Source organism: Gossypium hirsutum, chromosome D12 (genome assembly GCF_007990345.1).
Source record: "Gossypium hirsutum isolate 1008001.06 chromosome D12, Gossypium_hirsutum_v2.1, whole genome shotgun sequence".
Lineage (NCBI taxonomy): Eukaryota > Viridiplantae > Streptophyta > Magnoliopsida > Malvales > Malvaceae > Gossypium > Gossypium hirsutum.
In genome coordinates, this window is record NC_053448.1 from 52,254,042 (window position 1) to 52,280,328 (window position 26,287).

The window sequence follows — 26,287 nt, forward strand, 5'->3', positions numbered from 1 at the left end:
AAGGAATGAAGGAGGCGATAGAGAGGAGAGCACGGAAAATGTCTTACAGAAATTGAAAGGGTAAGACATTTTCCCTAAAATGTAACCCATTTTCCCTTGTTTTGGAGTTCATTTTCCAAATGGAAAATGTTTTCCGCCAATCAAACGCTGGAAAAGTTGGAAATGATTTTCCGGAAAATCAATTCCTTCAATCAAACAGACCCTAGGTCTCAATTTAGCTTTCGTTTTTCACTAAAAATGGCTTTAGGAAAATGATTTAAAAAAAAGACTTGTTTTTCTGGAAAAGTTAATATTTTCTGTTGTTCGGTAGATTTCTTGAAAATATTTCATAAAAGCTATGTTCAATGAAACAAACATACATTTGAGATTTTTTCATCCTTCCATTTTTTAATTGAGTTTATTTTATATTTTACATTGTTCTTTGTAAAGCAAACACAACATAAATATATTTGTTATAAATATTTATTATTAAAAATATGAATATTTTAATTATATATATATGAGTATTTGTTTAAATAATAGTTAGCTTCATTTAACGTGTTAATATGTATTCTCATATATATAATAAATGTTTATTATTAAAATATTAATATTGAATATTTTTTCAATAATATATGAAGAATATTATTTAAAATTATTATTTTTAAAATTTATTATTAAAATAAAATTGAAATATTAAATAATTTATTAAAATAATAAATTATTAATATAATTTATTATATGATTAGATATAGATAATTAAATATATATGTTTAATAATATTAGAAATTATAATATTTTACATTAATATTTTATTAATTTTATTTTTTTAGAATAAAAATAAAAATTTATTAATAATATAATAATATTAAACTTGACTTAAATTAATTTTTATATAAAAATAAACTCACCAAAAAAGGAGTTTTTTTTTTTCTAAAAGATGACTTACGCTTTTAAAAATGGTAAGTCATTTTATATGATAAATGATTTATTTTCCGTTTACCAAGCTGTTTTTCAAGAAACAAACACAGGAAAATACAGAAAATATTTTTCGAAATCCACTTTCAATTAAACAAACGGAGTTTTAATCGTAAGATTTTAATCCTAAAATTACCAAAAGCTCTTTATTTTATAAAATAATATCTTTTAATAGAAAATCTAAAAATACTTACATAGGATGAGATTCAAGTCCAAAACAGAATAACTTAATATCAATTTTATTATTTCAATCAAAATTATGTTGGACTATTTAAAAATTATTACATTCATTTTTCGGTAAAAATCTAGTATTATTATTGTTAGATTTGATTGAATGTAAATTTTAAAGGCACATGTATCGGTATATTATCTTCTTAGGGAAAGAAAACATGACAATCAACTCAATTTTTTAGGGTTCGAGAAAACTCCACAACAACAATCAACATCTTCCGAAAGATGGATGACTAGTAACCGAAAACTATGATTAGTCAAAATATAAGCTGAATGAAAAATAATGCATATAAATTCAATATAAAATATATATTATTGTCAGATTTTGTATAACATAAATTTTAACAGTTCAATTAAAAAATATATTTTTTAAAAATACAATAAATATTTTTATTTTTATATTTATATAAAATTCATAAAAAAATTTAAATCCAAATTAAATCAAGAGCCTAGGGCTTCAACTTCAAATACCAAAGTCTTCGAAGATTAACTTTGTCATTTTCATTAGAATTGTTTTTTTTTATATTTATATATAAATATAGTTTTTAATTACATAATTTCTTACATAGATGTAAATTTATTATTTACCTATATTTGTTATTCATATACTATACTATTTTTAGGTGTTGTGAGTTTATCGAATTTCAATTTAATTAAAATAAAATTTTAAAAAATATTTTTTTAAAACTAACAAATATTAGTATGAAATTATTATTTTTTTACTTTTATATATTTATAACAAAATCATTTAAGCCCAAATTAAATTAAGAAGTTAAGATACCGAATTTGCCAAAGATTAACTTGTTATTTCATTAAAAGCTCATTGATTTTTATATAATTTTTTATAAATATATTTTATTTATTTTTGGTAAATTATTAAGGGGTGATATTTGATACATTCATACTGTATTTTTTTTTTAACAATCTCATTATAGGTTCTATCATATTTGCTCTTTTTGATACAATACCTAGAATTATCTATAGTCATTTTAGCACACTTAAACCCATGTCCTCCTGTATTAGCAATAATGTCTATGCCAATCGAGTTAAGACTCAATCGGCACAGTGTACTTTTTTAACTCTACAAGCATAGTTAAAAAATTGTCATGTGTCCCATCTCTTTTATATATTTACTTTTTAAATATTTTACTATACTCTATAGAACATTTTTCATCACCTTACTTGTAAAATTTAAAATCGAAATTATACAGGTGTTATATATAAAATACATAGAAGAATTTTTTTTAAAAGATAACATAAATAGAGAGACATTTTTCTTTTGATAATATATAATTAAATGATTAGTATTTACGCACACATATTTATATCATACATGCACGCATTATATTTAAAGAGAATTGTCCAAATCAAATTCTATTACTACTCCCCTAATAACCCTAATTAGTTACTAGATGTACATAATATACAGAAGTGGCGCGCGCATGGCAAAAACGTTGAAACATGCATCCCACCATATGTGGCCACAACGCAACTAATGCCATATCTCCTTCCCTCTTTTTATCATGTTGGGCAAACATGTACCAGACTTATGGCTTAGTTGTCACTGCTATCAGTTCATATATTCTATGTCATATTTGTACTTTTTTTAATGTTATAATTATGTTTAAATTATTTCACATTTTATATAATTTTTTATTTGTTAATAATTTGTGTTATATAGATTTTGATATATTTACATATTTACGTCATGTTTTTTTTATTGTGTTTTTACTTAGTTTTTTTTTCTTTTTTTATATTACATAATTGTGTCATGTTCAATATTGTCAACTCTTCAATAAGCTGTGAAATTGGTTTTGTCGAAACCGTTTTTTTGAAAACAAAAATTTAGTTGTCGACCTTTTTTTAAAAAATAGAACTGGAGTCGCCACCGATCCCTTATTAAGGTGTGACCGGCCCACCTTAAAAAATTATTTTGGTCTGCGAGTTTTGAAAACAGGTTCGGGAGTCTGTTACGCACGAGGAAGGGTTAGCACCCTCGTAACGCCCTAAAATCGGTACCAAATTGACAATTTAATGTCTTAGTGTCGAAAGTTAAAAATGATTTTAAAATAAGCTTGAATGATGAAATTTGCAAAAGGATAACCAATTGTTTGAGTCATGTAAAGAAATTGAGTCCCAATACGTTAGGGTACAATTCCTCATAATCCCCGAACTTTGGATATCTCTCTTATTCCATACGAAAATCTTCATTTCGAGAAAGTAACATGCCACACCCAATACGTTAGGGCACAACAAGTTAAGTTCCCAAAATGATTTTTATGCATTAATCTTGAATAAAGAATATCCTTGGTTATTTAAGATTGACTAAGAAAATCAGAACCCAATACGTTAGGGCTCAATTTCCCTCGAAAATCCCAAACTTCCAAAAAAGCTTTTATTCAAAAAAACCTTTAAATCGAGAAAATAATTTTGACGAATGGTTAAAACCAAAATGTATTTTCAAAAGGGTATGTTAAAAGGGTTTATATACAATATGATGCAGATCCTTTAATTTAAAGCATATATACATAAATATTTACAAATATATATACAAGTATAGTATACAAGTAAACTTGCAAGTATGTGTGCACATATATTTAACTCGCCTATACAAGGATACACAAAAAAAAGTAATGTAATATATAAAAAAATAATATAAAAAACGTGTATATATGTATATGAAAATCATGAAAATAAAATAAATGGATAAAGTATGCACATGGGTATATGTTTACGAAAAAATAAAAAGACATAAGTATATGTGCGTTGGTAAAGTACGAAATTATATATATGTATATCAAAATACTTATATGTCTATACAGTATGTATATATACAAGAAAATGGAATAGAATGGTAAAAAAGTATTTTAAAAAAATGTATATACTATAGGAAATGAATGTATATTTTAGAACATGTATGTATAAAAAGAAATTAGGAAGAATAATACATATATATATAAATACGCACACATGTTTACAAAATAAAAAAACTAAAAAATATAAAAGTATATATATATATATATAAGTTGAAAAATAAAAAAATAAACACACGTATAAAATATATAGGTAGGCGTGTAATGTAAATCAAGCATATATATGTATATATATTATAAAAAAAAATGTGAATACCATATAAGGAAAATGCATATATATATATTATAAGAAAAATGCATGTGAATGAATATAGATAGAGATGATGATAGTAATAATGATAATATATAATATAATAATAATGTTTAAAAAAATAAAAAAAATAAAAATAAAAATAGCCCCAAAAAAGTGGATTAAATCGAACGAAAGGCGAGAAAACAGGGACAAATTCGAAACAAATAAAAAAACCAAATTAAATGCATTGGAAACAATGGAGGACCAAAAGGGGAATTAACCCATCTCTCCTACATACTGCGCAGCACTGGGTTAAACCGTCACGCGATTAAATATTTGGGCCAAATTTAAAAAAGGAAAAAAAACTTGATTAAGACGCGTCACAAAAGGGGGAGGGCTAACTGCGCAATTTCCCCATTTAAGTGGAGATGCGCGGACCCCCCCCAAAAAGCTAAACGGCGCCGTTTCTTGATTCCTCTTTATGCTTTAACAAAACTAAAAAAAAAAAGAAAATCATTCTGCTTCAATTTTTAAAAAAAAAAAAACTCAGTGGCTCTGTTAGGTTTCTCCCAACCCATTCTTTGCGCCACTACCAACCAAGGCCATCCCACGCCCTTGGTCACCTCAGTCTCCAATCACGGCGGAGAAAGGCGCACCGTGGCGGCACCGGTAAGCGTTCCCTCTTTCTTTTATGTTATTTTAAACAAAAAATAAAATGAAAATAAAAGAAAATAGAACATATGAAAATAATAATAAAAATACTGAAAAAACGAAAAGAAGAAACCTTTGTAAAAAACCCTTCGATATATGTATTTACTCTTCTTTTAAGAAAGCCCGACTTGCCCTCGTATTGAATCTTTTTTTCTCTCCCCCCCAATTTTTTACAGATTTTGATAGGCCTTTTATAGGCCGAAAATAAAGAAAATAAAATAATCTAAATGCTGTTTCTTTTCTCTGGGACTCTCTAAGTCCGTGTTTTTGCAGGTGACGTGCGTGGAGAGGGGTCGATCTCCGAGTTGTACGGCGTTTGGAGAAGTTGCTGGAGGCATGGAGGCTGCGGCGGCTAGGACATATGGAGGCTCTTAGGGTTTCAGCAAATGTTTTTGCTGGGTTAGGGTTGAAATTGGGTATTGGGCCCGATATTGGGCCTGCTATTGCTTTTGTTGTGTTTGTTTTATTATTTGTAAGGCCTGGGTCAATTGGGCCCTATTACAGCTGCCCCTCTTTGCTCATTGTCGTGTAACGGGAATAGAGCAAAGACTACAAGCCCAATTGAGCCCGGCCTTACTGAGCCTCGACTTCTTCGGTGTTTTTCTTCTTCAAATAGCTTTATTCCTTCCTACTGCATCTTCAGAAGTACATGAACTAGCACTTCAATCTACTCCACTACAATGTCAGGGAGATAAGATTCGTATGTTGTAGCTTCTCAATTTGCTATCTTTGATCTGCTCCACTGCAACTCCAGGGAGACAAGACTTATAGTTTTAATTTGGTCTGCTGCAACTTAAAGATAAATCTGGCGCGATCTGCTCCACTGCAACTTCAGAGAGATGAGATCTGCGGTTTTAATCCACTCCATTGCAACTTCAATGAGATAGGATTGGTTACTTCAGTCTACTCCACTGCAACTTCAGGGAGATAAGACTTGTATCTTTGATCTACTTCACCACCAGTATGGGAAGACAAGATCTGCTTTCTTCGATCTACTTCACGCCAATACATGAAGACAAGATCTGCTTTTTCAATCGATTCCACTGCCGACCGGGGAGGTAAAATTACTGGCTTCAATATACTCCACTGCAACTTCAGGGAGGTAAAATCCGCCATCTTCGATCTGCTCCACTACTGCTTAGGGAGGCAAAATCTGTAATCTTCAATCTACTTTGCCGCCGGTATGGGAAGATGTATATTCGATCCACTTCGCTACCAATATAGGAAGATAAGACCTACTATCTTTGATCTACTTCACGCCAGTACATGAAGACACGATCTGTTTTCTTCGACCTACTCCACCACCAGTATGGGGAGACAAGATCTGTTTCTTTGATCTACTTCACGCCAGTACATGAAGACAAGATCTGCTTTCTTTGATCTACTCCACCACCAGTATGGGGAGACAAGATCTGTTGACTTTAATCTACTTCACGCCGATACATGAAGACAAGATCTGCTTTCTTTGATCTACTCCACCACCAGTATGGGGAGACAAGATCTGTTGACTTTGATCTACTTCACGCTGATACATGAAGACAATATCTACTTTCTTTCGATCTGCTTCGCCACCAGTATGAGAAGGCGAGATCTGTATATTTGATCTACTTCACGCTAGTACATGAAGACAAGATCTGTATTCCTTCGATCTGCTTCGCCACCAGTATGGGAAGGTGAGATCTGTTATCTTTGATCTACTTCACGCCAGAAGACAAGATCTACTTTTTCCTTCGATCTGTTTCGCCACCAGTATGGGAAGGCGAGATCTGTATATTCGATCCACTTCGCTACCAATATAGAAAGACAAGACCTGCTGCTTTTCAACCTGCTCCACTGTTGTTCAGGGAGATAAGGCTTTATGATTTCACCGATCTGTTCTCTGGGGAACATAACCTGTATAATTCACTTTATGAACCTAACTATGCCTAATGATTAGGATGTCATGATCAAATGAATCAAATGCTCCTAACTAGGCGTGTATGAATGACATTTGAATGAATGCAGAATGTCATTTTTTCGAGAATGATCCCTCATTTTCACTTAGGTTATCATTACTCAAAGTTTATTTAAAGTTTCATCGCTAATGTGCTATAGCACCCTCTTGCTCAGCTGGCGTCTCGAAAGAAACAGTTGACCAGATTGCCCCCCACTGTAAACCTCCAAGTTTGATCCATTGGGATGCAAAATTTATACCAACTTTCTCCCGTTGTCACCCAAGAGTAAAAAGATTTGGTCTTTTCTCAATCCTTTACTATCACAATTCAAGGATACGGGATATGAAATTCTTTGGTCCCTTACACCATTCCCAGGGTGTCATACCAAATTCTTATGCACAAATGAAGAATGTTCCTCTCCAAGAACAACTTCTTCTTATTATTCGGTGATCATTGCCTGCTTGTTCATTGAAGCCTTGTGACCAACATGACACATTGCCATTTTGTCCAATCGATGTTTTAGGCAACAAAATTTAAAGGGATAGTCTGAATTTAGACTTTTCCTTATTAGATTTCCAACCTGGTGTGTTCTAAACAATAGTCCTGTTTCAGGTTCCTGTATTATTTAGAAACTTCTAGAGTAATATGCAAAACTTCCCTTGTGAAAGTTTTATTAGTCTATTAACCATTATTCTAATGCAACATGCTTGCAAAAAGATCATGGATAAGAATAGAGTTGGCTTTGAGCATAGCTCGAAATGAATAAATTATCAAGGATAATAAAGATGGATAACAAGGAAATTGATTTAGGAATGCATATCTTGGAAATGAATGAAGTGTTCCAAGAATAACAAAAATAGTATAAGGATTAGGTGCCCTAGATATCGCAGCCTGAACTTCTCAGTACAGACTTTCTGAAGACCATTCTGACTTTAACATGTGTTTAGGAGATCTACAGTACTTTGTCGATGCCCCCAAAATGTCGCGTACCCTTTCCTGTTGATTCAGGTATAGCAAGACCACTGCATGCCCCGCTCTGATCAGTATTTGATCTGCTCTGATTACTTCATGCCCCATTCTGATCAATATTTGAGCCACCCTTTTCAGGTTTTTAACTCAAATCCCCTTTGGTCTAAGGCGCCCTTTGCGAGTTTTCACCTTAGCCTCTCCATTTTTTTTTACTCAAGGCTCCCTTTGTAGGGTTTCACTTGGTCTTTCTCTTTTTTTTTTTGACTCAAAGCGCCCTTTGTAGGCTTTCACCTTAGTCCCACGTTTTTTTAAGCAGAGTATTTCTTGATTGAATCTGAGTTTACAGAACTTTGTAAATTTTTACCATCCATCTCACTCAAGATCAAAGCTTCTCCAGAAAAGGCTTTCTTTATAACATATGAACCATTCTAATTTGGCCTCTATCTTCCTCTAAAATCCTTTTGTATAGGAAGGATCTTTTTCAACACTAGTTCCCTCTTGTGAAATTCTTTGGGACGAACCTTCGGGTCTTCCTCTTAGGATAAAATGTAGAGAAATGACAATTCGACTTCAATGAGTAAAGCTATGATAAGCCAAAGAGGAGGATATTGCCCCAGCAAAGAAAGTTTAATGCATCGTTCATAGCATCGATGTTGAACCTACTGCCCATTTCTGACATCATGCTGTTATTCAGATTACAAGCTAGTGCTTAACCCGAGCATATCTGGGTATGACCATGTGAAGACATCATTGAATTCTTGGGGTAGCTCTATAAGGTCCTGCCTCGTCTTTGTGATCATGTCAATTCACCAAGCTCACAATTTCTGATAATTCATCGTGATGTAGGATCTGTCTATCCTCTTATTCTATCACCCTCCTCAAGTCTGGAGATAAGCTACAATCTATGTCATCTTCAAAGTCATGAGATCCCTCTAAACACATGTCTCACTCAAAAGGAAATTTTGAGTCTGTAGCAGCGTCACTCATGACATTGATTTCTGGGGACCCATAGTAGGTATCCGAGAATATACAAAAGAATGTATGAATAATATGAATGAATGGTTTGGCAGAAAAAAAAATCCAAAAAAATGAAAAAAACGTAAAGAATGAAAGAACATTTGCTCAAAGATGATTGCAATAATGTATTTCATTAAAATAATAATGTTCAGACATGAGCCTATTTCACAAAGAAAACCTTATTGCTTCTAGGCTGAAAACAACAAGTGTGTTCTGAACATTACTCTAACAGACTTTAAATACTTCAGGGGTTTCCTCCGCAGTCTCATTATTTAGAACACCTCTAAGGCAAATATCTAACAAGGACCCTTTAAATTGTTTCTGCATATATCGCATCCATGTGCAAATTTCCCACCACTTCTTCATACATTGCAGTCCCTCCGTCCTCAATCATGATTGGGTAGCGGATTTCCTGCGCTAGACGAGTCACCAAACTTGATAATACCCATGTTGATAAGTCTTTCAACTTGCTTCTTGAAGGTAGTGCAATTCTCAATCGAGTGTCCCGTAATTCCCGCGTGGTAGTCACATTGTGTGTTCGCATCATACCATTCGGGATACGGAGGTTGTAGAGGCTTCACATGAAAAGGGGAAACAACATGTGCATCAAACAAATTTTGATACAGTTCCTTATACGGTACTAGGATTGGTGTAAACTGGAACTTTTCAGTCTTTATGCCGGAATCTTGCCTCGATGGATTTTGTTGATTACCAACCACCTTTCTTGGCTGAACAGTAACTGATTTAGAGTAACCCGTGTTGTTCACCTCATTTTCTCTTCTTTTTGAGACTGACCTCTTGTTACTCTCCTCTATATCAATTTTCCCACTTCTTATCGCATTTTTGATCATTTCACCATTCATAATTATGTCGGAAAAGCTTTTTGTAGTATTTCCTAACATATGTGTAATGAATGGGGCTTTCAGTGTGTTAATAAATAGCATGGTCATTTCTTTCTCCAAGAGCGGTGGCTGGACTTGGACTGCGACTTCCCTCCATCTTTGTGCATATTGCCTGAAGCTTTCACTCGACTTCTTCTCCATGTTTTGAAGGGTGATTCCATCAAGAGCCATGTCTGTCACATGACTATATTGTTTCATGAATGCTTACGCCAAGTCTCTCCATGAACCAATCGTAGCACGACTCAACTGATTGTACCACTTGGATGCTGCCCCTGCAAGGCTGTCTTGGAAGCAATGTATTAATAGCTGGTCATTATTAACATATCCAGCCATTCGCCTGCAGAACATGGTGATATGAGCCTCTGGGCAAGTCGTCCCATTGTACTTCTCGAATTCAGGCATATTAAATTTATGAGGAAGTACAAGGTCTGGCACTAAACTCAGCTCTTTTGCGTCAATGCCTCGATAACTTTCAGTGACTTCCATCGCCTTGAACTTCTCCTCGAGCCACTTACATCTCTCCTCTAACTGTCTCGGTAACTCCTCCTTCACTCTTTCCTTCTCAACCACTTCATCAAAGTCAGGAACGGCAGAGTTAATAGGATTATTTTCGGGATTAAAACCCGGCCCAGTTTGGAGGTTCGGAATACCAGCTCGAAATTGCTGAGGCATGATGGTGACGGTAGATTTGCGCGGGTGTTCAGCTTGAGCTCGCTCATGTGGAGGGGTGAAACCTGGAGGATAGAAAAGTTCATCATCATTTCCCTCATCGACATCTGCCATGGGGCCCTTTCCTTTGTCACCTCCCTTAGTTATCAGTTGGATTAACTTTGCCACTATATCTTCTTGGGATTCTCGCATCTTCTCAGACATCTCTTATTTCATCTTGTCTAACCGCTCCTGCATTTGTAGCTGAAGCCGATCTTACATCTCCTTCTGGTACTGTTCGAGCTTCTCTAATCTCTGATCCATATCTTTTGTCTTTGCTCGAGTGTCGTATCGGTGTCGGGTTGGTTGGTTGGTTTCCAGGTTAACTGAGCAATAATCTTAACTTATTAGGATTTAATAAAGGTCTTTAATGCATATGATGTGATGCTAATGAATATGATGCGATGCATGAGGTGAATGCAAAAAAAGCGTTAATTATAATTCAATTCCACTCAGAAAACTTTACTAGAGAAAAAATTTCTTTACATAAAACAGCTATAAATACGGCTTTGCCCTAACACTTAGAACTTTAATCTCTCTAAGTAATGATGCCAACTTCTGCCCCTGATCTAATTCCAATTCATACTTCACACTTAGTACATCAGCTTGTACTGCCAAAGTCTGCAAGTGCTCAGCTACCCCTTGAATCTGAACCACAGCTTCTCCCATGATGTGATCCCTGCTTGCAACTTGATCCTGAAGATAGTGAAGCTGTTCATTTTGATGATCTTCATTTGCTTCCAGATGTTCAATTCTGGCTTCATAGTCTTGTAATATTGCCTCCAGTTCGGCCACCCTAGCTTTTAATTCATCATTTTCGTTCTGGCTTTCGGACAAACTCCTCTCAAATGACTTATTTTGCTTTTGAGCCTCCTGAAATCTCTTTTCCCACCATCAGCCTTGACCTTTTCTTCTTAAACTTCTTGACGCCACTGCTCTGAGGTTTTTCCCAATCCAGCAGTTCTCATTGACATACGTAGCCTCTTATAATCCATCTTCAAGCTATTCAAATCCTCCTCAGCTTTGTGCTTTTCTTTCCTCAGGCCTTCGGTTTCCAGCTTCTGAACATCCACATCCAGTTTCAGACTCATCTTTTCCTCTTCCATTTGCCCTATCTTCTTCACAAGTTCAGAATTTCTTCTTTCAAAATCTTGTTTTATGATTTCTAGCTCAGAAGGGACCATATGTACATGCTTTTCTACTAATTGGCTATCTCATTGACCTGGTACAGGTATATTATCATTGACCCTCCTACCCAGCCAACTGATATATTCAGGAGTCATCGACGGACCTACTGACAATCTCTTCAATCGACGAGTCTGCCTCCAAGCATTTGTCATTTCTCGAATCTTTTTCTTGTAGCCATCACACTTATACGAGAACTCACTTTGAGCTAGTCCTTGGGTTGTAGGTACGAACTGCCTCGATCTATACTGCCTCAATACCAGTAATGGTGCATAACCAATAGCTCCCCAAATCCCAAGTAGGGGAACCCAATCGAAATCTCCACATCTATACAATATCTCATCTGACAGCAACCAAGGAGCTCTTCACTCAACGTCCTCCTTTTGAAGATTTTGAAGAGTTGCAATCCATCTTTCTTCTAAGGCCCCATCTTGCATCGGTATTTCCACTATTTCTTTTAAGGGCGAATAAGTTTCAGAAAAAACTCGATAAGAAAATTTATCAACCTTCCTGAAATGACTGTGAAACCATGCCAAGAGAAGCTACGCACATCCAATGAATCTTCCTTCACCTACTCTTCGACATTCGTTCAGTGACTTGAAGGTTTCTGCTAAAATTGTTAGAACCGGTGTGACTCCTTTATTAAGTCGATCGAAAATATCAGTGTCTGCTTCATCGATATGTCCCAAGGCTTTGGGAAAGACAACTAAGCCGTAGATACTCAAAGCAAAAACATCAACCCTCTTCTTCGTGTCTGGATGTACTTGAATTAAGTCTCTCAGATTCTTCCAAGGAATACATTTGCTATCTCCCTTCTGTTTGATTCGTGCTGCGACCCATTGCTCACTCATCCCAGTTATATTCACCAACTTCTTCAGAAAAGTTGGAACATTAACAGCTCTTGAATAGGCTTTGTCCACTTGAATTTTTGAACAACGAAGCAATGCCGTGTATTCCTCCACTGTAGGCACTAAATCAACACTTCCAAAGGTGAAACAACAATAAGTAGAATTCCAAAATTGGGCTAAGGCACGGAACAGGCGCTTATCCACCTTTACGTCAAGCAAGTAAGGTAGGTCTCCATAGCTAGAGTAGAAGAGTTGCTTAATCTCATCATTCCACTGATCCCAAATTTCCTTTAGTTCCTGTAGGTTATTCTGAGTCACACTAACACGAGTGAAGTCCCACAACTCTGACACATATCCTTCGGCCAAACTATCACATTTCTCATGCTGTGTTGTCTCAGACCAAGTTTGGACAGCCGCATTATCTTCCACCTTATCAAGAAACCCTTTTTCCATGATAAGCTTTCTGTCTAGCAACCAAATTTGAACTAATGCCCTTTTAGGATGAAATGTTATGCTATCATGATGTCATGCAAATAAAACAAAAGAAACCCAAGTCAGTATCACATATAAAGATATAAACAAACATAAAATAGCAAGAAACACCTAAACAGGAAACCCCTAGGGTTTTGGGATAGTTCTACCTAGGTCAAGTTCCTAAAGCTCACTATATGAGGTTTAGTTTCTAGAGTAAGGGTACCCAAACCAGCAAATTCCTCGATCCTCACCCATTATAGGCTCATACAGATCGAGTTCAGTTCAGGGGGACACATTTCCCTATGGCTGCACGGAGATGAAAACCTTACGAAGACATAGGTACGGATATATCCCGGAAGCGGTCCACTACCCTGCACGGAGGTGAAAACCTCATGAAGGACTAGTTTCTCGCTCCCACTTAAGGGTAAAATGCAAAATGCGAATGCAAAGTTTCCAACACCATGGTAAAAAAAATATGAAGGGAAATCATGAATTTTTTAAGAACTTTTGATGTTCGACACAAAGACAAAAAAATGAATCAATTTCTGGCTCGACTCTCTAACGGTCCCCAGTGGAGTCGCCAAGCTGTCGAAACCGTCTTTTTGAAAACAAAAATTTAGTTGTCGACCTTTTTTTAAAAAAAATAGAACTGGAGTCGCCATCGATCCCTTATTAAGGTGTGACCGGCCCACCTTAAAAAATTATTTTGGTCTGCAAGTTTTGAAAATAGGTTCGGGAGTCAGTTACGCACGAGGAAGGGTTAGCACCCTCGTAACGCCCTAAAATCGGTACCAAATTGACAATTTAATGTCTTAGTGTCGAAAGTTAAAAATGATTTTAAAATAAGCTTGAATGATGAAATTTGCAAAAGGATAACCAATTGTTTGAGTCATGTAAAGAAATTGAGTCCCAATACGTTAGGGTACAATTCCTCATAATCCCCGAACTTTGGATATCTCTCTTATTCCATACGAAAATCTTCATTTCGAGAAAGTAACATGCCACACCCAATACGTTAGGGCACAACAAGTTAAGTTCCCAAAATGATTTTTATGCATTAATCTTGAATAAAGAATATCCTTGGTTATTTAAGATTGACTAAGAAAATCAGAACCCAATACGTTAAGGCTCAATTTCCCTCGAAAATTCCAAACTTCCAAAAAAGCTTTTATTCAAAAAAACCTTTAAATCGAGAAAATAATTTTGACGAATGGTTAAAACCAAAATGTATTTTCAAAAGGGTATGTTAAAAGGGTTTATATACAATATGATGCAGATCCTTTAATTTAAAGCATATATACATAAATATTTACAAATATATATACAAGTATAGTATACAAGTAAACTTGCAAGTATGTGTGCACATATATTTAACTCGCCTATACAAGGATACACAAAAAAAAAGTAATGTAATATATAAAAAAAAATAATATAAAAAACGTGTATATATGTATATGAAAATCATGAAAATAAAATAAATGGATAAAGTATGCACATGGGTATATGTTTACGAAAAAATAAAAAGACATAAGTATATGTGCGTTGGTAAAGTACGAAATTATATATATGTATATCAAAATACTTATATGTCTATACAGTATGTATATATACAAGAAAATGGAATAGAATGGTAAAAAAGTATTTTAAAAAAATGTATATACTATAGGAAATGAATGTATATTTTAGAACATGTATGTATAAAAAGAAATTAGGAAGAATAATACATATATATATATAAATACGCACACATGTTTACAAAATAAAAAAACTAAAAAATATAAAAGTATATATATATAAGTTGAAAAATAAAAAAATAAACACACGTATAAAATATATAGGTAGGCGTGTAATGTAAATCAAGCATATATATATTATAAAAAAAATATGTGAATACCATATAAGGAAAATGCATATATATATTATAAGAAAAATGCATGTGAATGAATATAGATAGAGATGATGATAGTAATAATGATAATATATAATATAATAATAATGTTTTAAAAAAATAAAAATAAATAAAAATAAAAATAGCCCCAAAAAAGTGATTAAATCGAACGAAAGGCGAGAAAACAGAGACAAATTCGAAACAAATAAAAAAAACCAAATTAAATGCGCTGGAAACAATGGAGGACCAAAAGGGGAATTAACCCATCCCTCCTACATACTGCGCAGCACTGGGTTAAACCGTCACGCGATTAAATATTTGGGCCAAATTTAAAAAAGGAAAAAAAACTTGATTAAGACGCGTCACAAAAGGGGGAGGGCTAACTGCGCAATTTCCCCATTTAAGTGGAGATGCGCGGACCCCCCCAAAAAGCTAAACGGCGCCGTTTCTTGAGTCCTCTTTATGCTTTAACAAAACTAAAAATAAAAAGAAAATCATTCTGCTTCAATTTTTTAAAAAAAAAAACTCAGTGGCTCTGTTGGGTTTCTCCCAACCCATTCTTTGCGCCACTACCAACCAAGGCCATCCCACGCCCTTGGTCACCTCAGTCTCCGATCACGGCGGAGAAAGGCGCACCGTGGCGGCACCGGTAAGCGTTCCCTCTTTCTTTTATGTTATTTTAAACAAAAAATAAAATGAAAATAAAAGAAAATAGAACATATGAAAATAATAAAAAATACTGAAAAAACGAAAAGAAGAAACCTTTGTAAAAACCCTTCGATATATGTATTTACTCTTCTTTTAAGAAAGCCCGACTTGCCCTCGTATTGAATCTTTTTTCTCTCCCCCCAATTTTTTACAGATTTTGATAGGCCTTTTATAGGCCGAAAATAAAGAAAATAAAATGATCTAAATGCTGTTTCTTTTCTCTGGGACTCTCTAAGTCCGTGTTTTTGCAGGTGACGTGCGTGGAGAGGGGTCGATCTCCGAGTTGTACGGCGTTTGGAGAAGTTAATGGAGGCATGGAGGCTGCGGCGGCTAGGACATATGGAGGCTCTTAGGGTTTCAGCAAATGTTTTTGCTGGGTTAGGGTTGAAATTGGGTATTGGGCCCGATATTGGGCCTGCTATTGCTTTTGTTGTGTTTGTTTTATTATTTGTAGGGCCTGGGTCAATTGGGCCCTATTACAGGTTTTAATAAAATTAAAAATAATTAAGAACAATACCACTAAGATTAAGATTAGTGAATATTTGGATTTAAATGTCATAATGATAATGTAATAAAAATATGTTTAAAATAGGTTTAAGTATAAAGCATGCGAACACTTATTAAAAAAAATATAATTTTATCGTTACTTTATGAAAATTGAGAAGTTAAAACTTTTTACTTTAATTTTGTCAGAAGTTGATCTTCATACTTTATGAAAATTAGTAAGTTAGTCCATTGAGTAACATTGTTAAGCATTATCATTGAATCGCAAATTAAAGTGGTGATATTAACTTGTAAATTTTCATGAAGTGTAATGATCATTAAAGTAAGAAGAAGAAGAGAAAAATTAAAGTGATAAATTGTTATGATACATGCATGCATCTTGAATGTTGTGGATGTTATAATGACTTTTATGAGATTTATGTATTTATATGACATATTGTACTATGGAAGGAATCACCTCTCCTCCTATAAAATTGCATTTATGTATTTATTATTTGGAGTTGTGTATAAAATGAATTAATCAAATTATCTATTGTTCAACCCAGTCAATTAAACTACAAATATTCTAAATTCAAGATCAACCTGATGGAATTGAAATAAAAGCTTAAACCTTTGACTTTCGATTTGCCTTTGCCTTTGTGGTCTTTTTAGGTTTCATCCTTTGTTGGATCTTACAATCATGTTAGCTTCAATGAATGTCCTTTGTTTGAGCAGTTTTTTCAATTCCCACATTATGTTTCATAAGGGTTTTTATTTATTTATTTATAATTTTAACATAGGAAACCAAAGTATACTTTATGTGTAGCTGACTTGCCTTTGTAAAGGATGTTGACTGTGAATTTAATATGTAATTGTTGCGTTTTCGAATGGGATTGATTTTTTTTATCTTAGATTATATTTTAATTGGTTTTCAATTTGATTAAAGTCTGATTTAGATAATATTAAATTTTAAAAATTTTGTTTATATTTTAAAATTAAATTAAATTAAAATTATTTTTTATTTTTCGAATTTTAAAGAACTTTTAATATATATTTTTAAAAATTATAATTTTTATTTTTAACAATTATATGTATTTTATGTTTTTATTAAATTATGACAAAAATAAATTTTAAAAATATTTATACACTCTTAAAGGTAATGATCAAATTGATAAAAAACTGTAATCGTTGAGGGCTAAAAAATTATTTTACCTTTAATACCATTAAATTTAACAGCAAAATTAGATGAAGGGACCAAAAATTTTAAATAAAAAAATATAGTGATTCAATGTCTCAAAATTAAAGTACATAAATAAAAATTTAATTTTGAAAAGAGTACAAAGAGCCCCAACATGTTTTAATCTTTTTTATCTTATTGAAATTAAAAAAAAATATTTATAAAAAAATACTTTAAAACTTAATCGAATAATGTTCAAACTCATAATAAAAAAATTATAATAAAAAAACCGAAAATCAAATCAAATTATTACAAACAATAAAAAAACACTACTAAATGGAATCAAAGTCAACTACAACATTAAAACATATTTGAGAGGAAATAAGTATAGTGGTATTGGTTATCCAAAACCTCAGTTTAAGTGTACCACGATTGAGGAGATGAAACATTTAATAGAATCAGAATCTAAAGAAAAAGTGAAGTGAAAGGCAGAATCAAGATCAGCTTTTAAAATAATTATTTTTTGGCTTAATGTTAGGATTATATGTCATCCAAATATATTATTAATCAATGCTTAAAAATATTAATGTTTTTTTTTTAGTTTTTGAACTTATATATTTTTCTGTCAAATCACCTTAAAATGGATAAAAAGTTAACGATTGTTAATTTTACTCACATGACATACACGTAGATGATGTCGAAACCATTTTTTTGAAAACAAAAAATTTTAGGTTGTCGACTTTTTAAAAAAATTAAAATTGGGAGTCGCCACCAATCTTTATTAGGGTGTGATTGGATCACCTAAAAACGGATTTGGTCTACGAGTTTTAGAAAAACAGATCCGGGAGTCAGTTACGTATGAGGAAGGATTAACACCCTCGTAACGCCCAAAATTGGTACCTAGTTAATTAATTAGTGTCTTAAGGTCGAGAATTTGGAAAAAACGTAATCCTTAGCAAAACTTAAAAGGCTACGTATTAAGACCCTTATTATTTCAGAGAAAGAAGATACCACATCCAATGCGTTAGGGCACATCATTCTAATTTTCCCCAAAATGAATTGGGCCAAAATACTTGCACAATAAAATTTTAAAAGAACATCCACTTATCAAAGATTTAAGAAATCACACCCAATACGTTAGGGCACGATTCCTCTAGAATCCCAAACTCAGAATATTTCATTTACTTTAAAAGAACATCCACTTATCCAAGATTTAAGAAATCACATCCAATACGTTAGGGCACAATTCTTTTAAAATCCCAAATTCGGAATATTTCCTTTATTGTTTTTAGAAAAATAAATTCATTTCGAGAAATCAATGCGTCACATCCAATACGTTAGGACACAACATGTTGAATTCCCAATAATGAATTCTTATTTTTTGATTAAAGAGAAATGCTCGATTGTTAGACTTAACGAAGAAAATCGGAACCCAATACGTTAGGACTCAATTTCCTTGAAAATCATAAATTCAAGCATTCTCTCAATTTTGAAAAGTTCGAAATCGAGTAAAGAATGATGTGATGCTATATTAAATATACAATGCAATAATAAATATTACAAAGGCCTAGAAATAATATAAATAAATGAATAAATAAAATCAATATGCATAATAAAAATAATCACATACAAAATATCAAATAAATCATAAAAAATAATTCTTTTTAACATATAAACGAAAACATGAATTAATAATCGAATGAAGAAAATAAACAAAATATAAAGAATAAAAGGCACATAATATATACATTGAAATTAAAAGCCATACACATAATTTACATATGTAACTTTGGATTAAAATTTATAAAAGCAGAATATATAATGCATTTGTGAAAATAAAATATAAATTATAAAGTAAATGTTAAAAAATACATATATTTGAGCATTTAAAAAAATAAATATATTCATATATATATATACAAGTATATAAAAAACTGGTTAAGAATATTAATATGTATACATACATATATATACAAAGATAAATATAACATATATAGATTATAAAAAAATAATTATATATAAATAAAATAAAATAAAAATAATTACCTCATATTAAAAAAATAAATATGCGAAAAATATTAGTTTTTAAAAAAAAATATAAATACGCACATAGAAACAAGTATACATATATTTATAGCTAAAATAATAATTACATATGAAAATAATAATAATAATAATTACATTAACAAAATTAACTAATTTTAAGAAAAATATAAAAAAAGGATTAAATTGAATTACAAGTAAACAAATTTGGGGTCAATCTGCAAATAAATAAAATTTGGAGGACTAAATTGAACGAGCAAATTACATAGAGGGGCTGGAAGGGAAATTTTCCCTTCTCCTCTAAAATGGTGTCGTTCAAAAGGATTAAATTGGAATTTAAAATAAATAAAAGGGTAAATTAAAAAAATAAAGAAAACTTAATTACAAAAATATTAAAAGGCGGAGGGGCTAAATAAATAAAATTTGCAGTGGTATCACCTTCTCCCTTTTTTAAAATCGTGAATAAGTAAAAAATAATCAAAAGAAAAAAAATTGTAAGCCACCTTTAAAAAACTGCCAATCGTTCTTTTTTATTCCTCCTCCTCTTTTCTCCTTTTTTTTCTCCTTTTCAATGAAGGGAGAGGCCTCTATTTATAGTTGAGCCTCCCCAAATCCAACGGTACAGATCAATTACATCAACGGCTAAGATTAAAGGGTATCTACAATTTAAATCTCTAAGATTACAAAATCATATATTCTAAGATTGCATATCATATCTAAGATTGCATATCATATCTAAGATTGCATATCCTCAAAAATTATGTTTCCATATGTGAGCCCGGGCTAAAATTGGATATTACAGATGATATATCAACATTTAATTAATTTTTTAAAATAATAAAATATAAAAATTGATTTTTATATTTTTTTACGTTTTAAAATTTTAAAAAGTACCATTCACGTGGCAATTCACATATATGTCATGTCAGTAAAGTTAAAAATGTTATATTTGATAAAAGAATACAAATTAAAGACTTAAAAGAGACGAAAAATTAAATAAATGACAAATGATTTAAAAAAATTATTATGCTAAAAAAAATGAATAAAATCTTTAAAGAGGTGCAGAAGGGGGGCATGGATCAGTGGGCGGTGGTATGTGAGGGAACATCGGCCTGCGTCCGGTACGACTCTTCCTTCATCAATAGGCAAAGGAGCTGGGCGTATAGTGACATTGTCCAACCTCTACAGTATGCCCATTCCTGCTATGGTCAACAACATATGCTGCTCAATATACTAGTTTAATGCACATGCAATCTCATTCTCGTGTGGTCACCCTTTAATTTCATTGGCTTTTATTTAATTGTTTCCTAAAATGCTAATTCACCTTACATTGTTTCATTATAATGGTTAACATATCAAGGCCAACGGCAAAAACTTGTGGAAACCCACACCTAACTTCCAAGTTAATTGTTATGGCCGGAAAGCTTCAGCGATGTGTCCCATTAAAAGCATCTAAGCATGGGTGGCAATATATGCATGCAAGCAAATGGAAGGAAGTCTGGTCCCAATCCTAAAAGGCTATAAGCCACCCAATTTGGAGATTTGGAAAAGGTACATCGTTATCACGTCCACTTAATCGGCTGAGCAAAGGGACTTTCAGGTGGCCTACAAAGGAAACCGGTGATGAAGGTAATGCCATTGGAATCAAATAGTACACCACACTCCTCAGATGTCCTTCTTTCTAGTGACTTGACTTGTGAGAATTGAAGCTGAAAACACTAGTAGCAACATGAAAAAGGGACAATAAATTCACATGTATTAGACGGTGACACGACATGACAAAGAGATTAGCTCTTTTTGTCAGATTAGAAATTCAATCAGCCTGATCCAAGTGATCTGGAACAACTTTTTTATACAAGAAAAAATTTCAACTGTTCATCACTTTATCTATGTTAGGAAAGTCAAAATATAGGATCTATGAGGATAAAACACAGATAGTGGAAGTAGAAAAGGCACTTATCTCTCTTAAGATTAGCTTTAAGTCCCAATGGCATTACCACCAGAAAGAGTGAGTGTGGGTGTGGGGCATGTACAGAAAGCAAGGATCTTAACTTTACCCTCATCAACATCATATCACTATAGCTTCATTTAATCTACTCCACTTGTTTCTTTTATTTTTATATCTCATTCTCAGATACTCATCCTTGATAAAAATAAATACGTCTGGGCATCTATGTATTGCACAGTACTCTGGACAGGCAATCATCTGACACCACATTCATTTCCAATTTGCAGCTAATATCAACTAGAAAATAATCTCCTTACACATGTTCGCTATCATAATTTCCTTACACATGTATAGACAAGTTTAAGTAGAACCTGAGAATTAATCCAGTTGGCTCCATGTAAACGTTGGACTTAATATTTGCAATTCTTTCCTCTTTATGAGCTCCTTTGCGTAAATAATAAATATGACCATCATCATGAAGTTCAAATAATCTTCTTATTCGTGTTGTTTTGATGATAATGGTTAGGCATATCGTCTGGGGTAATCGGAGCCCATCTAAAACAGAAAACATAACAGCATTTTTCAATCATCATAACAAGTGTGCAAACAGGTCTTGATTCCTAACCTATTATGCTTCTCATTTTTATCATCATTTCCTGTATGATTCACTATAACCAAGTGATCTTAGATAAGAATACACCTCCACTAGTATCCCTCTCTCTCTCTCTCTCTCTCTCTCTCGCTCCCCCTCCCCTTCAATCTACAACCTACACTGACAATATAGGAGGAAATGAGTAGTCATTATCATAGGGTCTAGACCTTTCTCTAATGCTTGGACCACATATTTTCTGTCTATATAAATAACTCTACTACCTTTTATTCAAGAAATTCTGTATCAAAGTCTTCTCTACCAGAGATATCCCTCCTGAGTTTAAAACACTAAATATAATAATAACAATAAACGTTGCTATGGTAATCTTAACATCTTGTTCCTTTTTCTTATTTTATCTTCAAGCTTTGCCACTTGTTTCTAATTCAGTTGCTGGTTCATTGTTGCAGGAAGAAGGACAAGAGTTAAACAAATGGGAAGGGTATGTAAATTGGAGGAATAAACCTGCCATGAGAGACCAACACGGTGGCATGCTAGCAGCCTCCTTTGTCTTAGGTCAGTAGCAACATCATCTGTATTGTTTTTTATCTGATTCCAAGGTCTTACAAAAGTACGCAACTTGGTTGTTGCAGCAAAGAACAGTTTAGATATAGTAAATTCAACAATATGAAAGAAATTTTTACGATATGTTATATTATCTTATATTGATATTGCAATTAAATTATATCCTAGTGGTGGAGATACTGGAGAATCTAGCTTTCCTGGCTAATGCAAGCAACCTTGTGCTATACCTTTCAAAGTTCATGCACTACTCTCCATCAAGTTCTGCAAATATTGTTACCAATTTCATGGGAACAGCCTTCCTCCTTGCTGTCCTTGGTGGCTTTTTATCGGATGCTTACTTCACCACCTATCGCCTCTATTTGACAAGTGCTGCAATAGAATTCATGGTAAGAATCTTTAGTAAACTTAAACTCTTCAACTTTATATTAATTTTTTCCCCATTTTCTTTGGAAGCTTAGATGACAACAATAAACTAACCGAATATTGAAATATGAAAATCGACCAGCACAAAAGCTGCCATCAACTGGGGTACAAGTTGGTCAAGAGAGCACTTAATTGGCTTTTTCAAGCTATGTTGCTCCGATTTTTCATTTTTGTTGAGTTACTCAGCATCAAACACTTGTGTTTGATATATGGATATGGAGTTATGACTTTCAAAGATCCTCACAATACATGTAAAAACTTAAAAAAACCTGACCATATCTGTTTTGGGCACTTAGCCATATCCAAAACTTACACCCAAATTCGGGTAACATAAATTTCAAGTCTCTTTGGTAGGAAGGGTGTAGAGCAGAAATCACCACAAAGTATCTGTTTGTTATTTCAAGCACGACGAAACATTTAATGCTCCATTCATCTAGAAGCATGTGTGAACAATGCTGCATGTCCCAATTAGCATTTCAAAGGGATATGTTACTACCCTAGGCCCACCTGATGAGGTCCCTACCTACAATTGACACATTATCAATGGGTTCAGAACAATGACTCCATCACAAGTAAGACAGAGCAAGCCTACCCAATAATGATCTATGAAAACAAGGGGTGGGGCAGGGGGAAATACAAAGATTGAAAGTGTTAATTTGGCTTACATTTCATGGCAACTGGGCTTGGTCCCACAAATGAATCTGCTTTTCCTTTAGAGAAATTTTATTGGTGGAAGAAAAAAATTCCACGTCTAATTCCCCATCTGAGTCCACTTCAATTAAATGCAGTCCATGTCCAACCATGTAAAAACTTGATTAAAAGCGGGTGTTATTAATGCAATTAAGGGGGCAAAAGTGTATGTGCCATACAAGCTCCCCCAATCTTCATAAAGTAAATGTAGTGTGACCAAAAGAACATGATGCCCATTAAAACTCCATTTGCCATTGTTTTTAGATGTGTAATAAGTAATAGGGGCTTTTGTTTGTTTGTTGTTTTCCCGCAGATATTTTTTACTTGGCTTCTACCTGATTTTTTTAACAAATTCTAATAATCAAACAGGGGTTATTGATACTCACAGTGCAAGCTCACACACCTTCATTGAAACCACCAATTTGTGCTTCAGCAAGCACTGAAATTCAATGCGAGAAAGTCAATCGGCGGAAAGCAGCCATGTTGTTTACTGGACTTTATCTGGTGGCACTAGGTGTTGGTGGAATAAAAGGTTCACTTCCCCCTCATGGAGCTGAGCAATTTGATGATACCACCCCACAAGGGAGGAAGCAGAGATCATCCTTCTTCAATTACTATGTTTTCTCCCTCTCTTGTGGAGCTTTAATTGCAGTAACATTTGTGGTATGGATTGAAGACAACAAAGGGTGGCAATGGGGTTTTGGTGTTGCTACTGCTGCAATACTGGCTTCTATCCCCGTTTTTCTCCTTGGCTCTCCTATTTACAGGACAAAGATTCCAGCAGGAAGTCCCATTACCACAATGTTTAAGGTAGAAACTCAAACGAATAATTAAATTTAAGAGTACAAAAGCACCGCAAGTTGCAAAGCTAGAGCTTGACTAAGTGACCCTTTCTCATTCATGCCCAACAGGTTTTAATTGCAGCAGTTTGCAACAATTGCAAGTCTAAGAATCCAAGCAATGCAGTCATGGGCATGAAGACAAGTCCCTCATCCTACACTACTGAAACCGGTGAAGAAGGGAATGCTACCAAGGTGAAGGTCCCAAGTCAGACTCTTACAGAAGACCTGGAGTTCCTAAATAAAGCAGTCACAGAAAAAACAGTTAGCCCAATGTTACAGTGTACAGTAAAGCAAGTAGAAGAGGTGAAGGTAGTGCTAAAAATAATCCCAGTTTTTATGTGCACTATAATGCTGAACTGCTGCCTTGCTCAGCTCTCTACCTTTTCTATCCAACAAGCAGCCACCATGAACACCAAGATTGGTTCCTTAAAAGTTCCACCAGCTTCTCTACCTGTCTTCCCTGTCATCTTCGTGATGCTCATTGCACCAACCTATAACCATTTCGTGGTTCCATTTGCCAGGAAAGTAACCAAGACTGAAATGGGAATCACTCATCTCCAGAGAATAGGAACAGGGCTGATTCTATCCATCATTGCAATGGCAGTGGCAGCTGTAGTGGAAATGAAGAGGAAAAAGGTAGCAATCGAGTCGGGGCTACTTAATTCTGCGGAGCCTCTACCGATCACATTCCTATGGATAGCTCTCCAGTACTTGTTTCTGGGATCTGCTGATCTTTTCACCTTAGCCGGCATGATGGACTTCTTCTTCACCGAGGCCCCGAAAAGCATGAGATCTTTGGCCACTTCCCTCTCTTGGGTTTCACTTTCCATGGGATACTATTTCAGTTCAGTGCTTATATCAACGGTCAACAATATTACCAGCATCTTTCGACACACGCCATGGCTTTCTGGTAGCAATTTGAATCACTACCACCTAGAGAGGTTTTACTGGTTAATGTGCATACTTAGCAGTCTAAATTTCCTCCATTATCTCTTCTGGGCAAACCGTTACAAGTACAGAACAGAAAGCACGGCTGATTAAAATATCTACAGATCTAGTAGTTGTGGTCAACCAAATTCATCAGCTGTAAACCCCATTTATATGAATGATTAATGTCTAATACCTTTTCACTTACATTTGAATAAGCTAATAAACGAGTCAAGAAATGGCCGCAAAGTTGGCAGAGTGCACAAATCATCACACTTACCTTGCTTACTGAATGTTCAAGAGCAACACCATCCAAGAAAACAGCTTAATCTTGAAATACTTGCCTGCCTCCAAATAAAAAAAAAGGATGTCTAAGTGGCACGAAATTAGTAATATTAGCAACTAACGAGAGTATGGGTCTTTAAAGTATAGCATGCAACTTTTACTTATAAACAGATTGAGATCAAAGTAAATGAAAAGTGTAATACGTAATGGAACAGTGAGCAGGAATATGCTCGTTAGCTGGACTCTTTGATGGGTGTCGAATCCACCAATATAAACCTACGCCTTAATTTGCAAATTATGCAGTATAGGAAGTAGGGTCGATCCCTCAGAGACTGGTTTACTGTAAATTGTTGCTCGCTTGACCAGATTTATGTCGGGGCAGCTGTCGTGCCCAAGACGTTCGGGGGGATAAAAATTTGAAAACCTGAAATTAACAGAAAAATAACGTCAAAAGTAAAGATTGAAAACATAATAATAAAAACCGTGAAATAAATATTAAGAAAAATTAATTAGAATGAGCTCAGCTTTAGACACGAATTTTCCTCGTCTTTGAACCGATCCTCGAAATTGGATGAACTCCTCTTTTCTAATAAGCTAGTTATAGCTACAAAGGACGCCTCGGACACCAACTCTTCCTTGTGTAAATTAGTTATGGAAC

The 26,287-nt window shown here is 33.8% G+C and overlaps 2 protein-coding genes and 3 long non-coding RNA genes across 6 annotated transcripts; 2 read left to right on the forward strand and 3 right to left on the reverse strand.

Moving 5' to 3' along the window:
* Nucleotides 1-11,029: 11,029 nt before the first annotated feature.
* On the reverse strand, nucleotides 11,030-11,718 carry LOC107943836 (myosin-7-like). The gene is made up of 2 exons (XM_016877656.1): nucleotides 11,455-11,718; nucleotides 11,030-11,407 (listed from the first exon to the last, which is right to left on the reverse strand). Exons 1-2 carry the CDS (start codon nucleotides 11,716-11,718, stop codon nucleotides 11,030-11,032), a joined length of 642 nt encoding a protein of 213 aa, XP_016733145.1.
* A 3,714-nt stretch (nucleotides 11,719-15,432) lies between these two features.
* On the forward strand, nucleotides 15,433-16,151 carry LOC121224215 (uncharacterized). Its single transcript, XR_005921825.1, has 2 exons — nucleotides 15,433-15,578; nucleotides 15,874-16,151. It is a non-coding gene; the product is annotated as an uncharacterized lncRNA (long non-coding RNA).
* Nucleotides 16,152-20,609: 4,458 nt separating this feature from the next.
* LOC121224217 (uncharacterized) lies at nucleotides 20,610-22,281 on the reverse strand. Its single transcript, XR_005921827.1, has 2 exons — nucleotides 21,660-22,281; nucleotides 20,610-21,058 (listed from the first exon to the last, which is right to left on the reverse strand). It is a non-coding gene; the product is annotated as an uncharacterized lncRNA (long non-coding RNA).
* LOC107946494 (protein NRT1/ PTR FAMILY 4.6) lies at nucleotides 22,136-25,551 on the forward strand. 2 transcript variants are annotated; one of them, XM_016880847.2, is made up of 5 exons: nucleotides 22,179-22,260; nucleotides 22,348-22,453; nucleotides 22,631-22,848; nucleotides 23,945-24,385; nucleotides 24,487-25,551. In XM_016880847.2, exons 1-5 carry the CDS (start codon nucleotides 22,258-22,260, stop codon nucleotides 25,456-25,458), a joined length of 1,740 nt encoding a protein of 579 aa, XP_016736336.1. In that variant the 5' UTR covers nucleotides 22,179-22,257; the 3' UTR covers nucleotides 25,459-25,551. The 2 variants fall into 2 exon arrangements, with proteins under 2 accessions (XP_040962997.1, XP_016736336.1); XM_041107063.1 differs by having other exon boundaries at nucleotides 22,136-22,453.
* On the reverse strand, nucleotides 22,843-24,937 carry LOC121224216 (uncharacterized). Its single transcript, XR_005921826.1, has 5 exons — nucleotides 24,798-24,937; nucleotides 24,430-24,651; nucleotides 23,962-24,332; nucleotides 23,551-23,657; nucleotides 22,843-23,408 (listed from the first exon to the last, which is right to left on the reverse strand). It is a non-coding gene; the product is annotated as an uncharacterized lncRNA (long non-coding RNA).
* Nucleotides 25,552-26,287: the final 736 nt, after the last annotated feature.

Bases quoted from the DNA above. Each gene is read 5' to 3' on its own strand.
- LOC107943836 (XM_016877656.1), bottom strand. From the start codon at position 11,718: ATGGTCCCTTCTGAGCTAGAAATCATAAAACAAGATTTTGAAAGAAGA. The intron at 11,408-11,454 runs GTTTAAGAAGAA...AAGAGATTTCAG, and splicing joins CAGAGCAGTGGCGTCAAGAA to GAGGCTCAAAAGCAAAATAA.
- LOC107946494 (XM_041107063.1), top strand. From the start codon at position 22,258: ATGGTAATCTTAACATCTTGTTCCTTTTTCTTATTTTATCTTCAAGCT. The intron at 22,454-22,630 runs GTCAGTAGCAAC...ATTATATCCTAG, and splicing joins AGCAGCCTCCTTTGTCTTAG to TGGTGGAGATACTGGAGAAT. The intron at 22,849-23,944 runs GTAAGAATCTTT...ATAATCAAACAG, and splicing joins GTGCTGCAATAGAATTCATG to GGGTTATTGATACTCACAGT.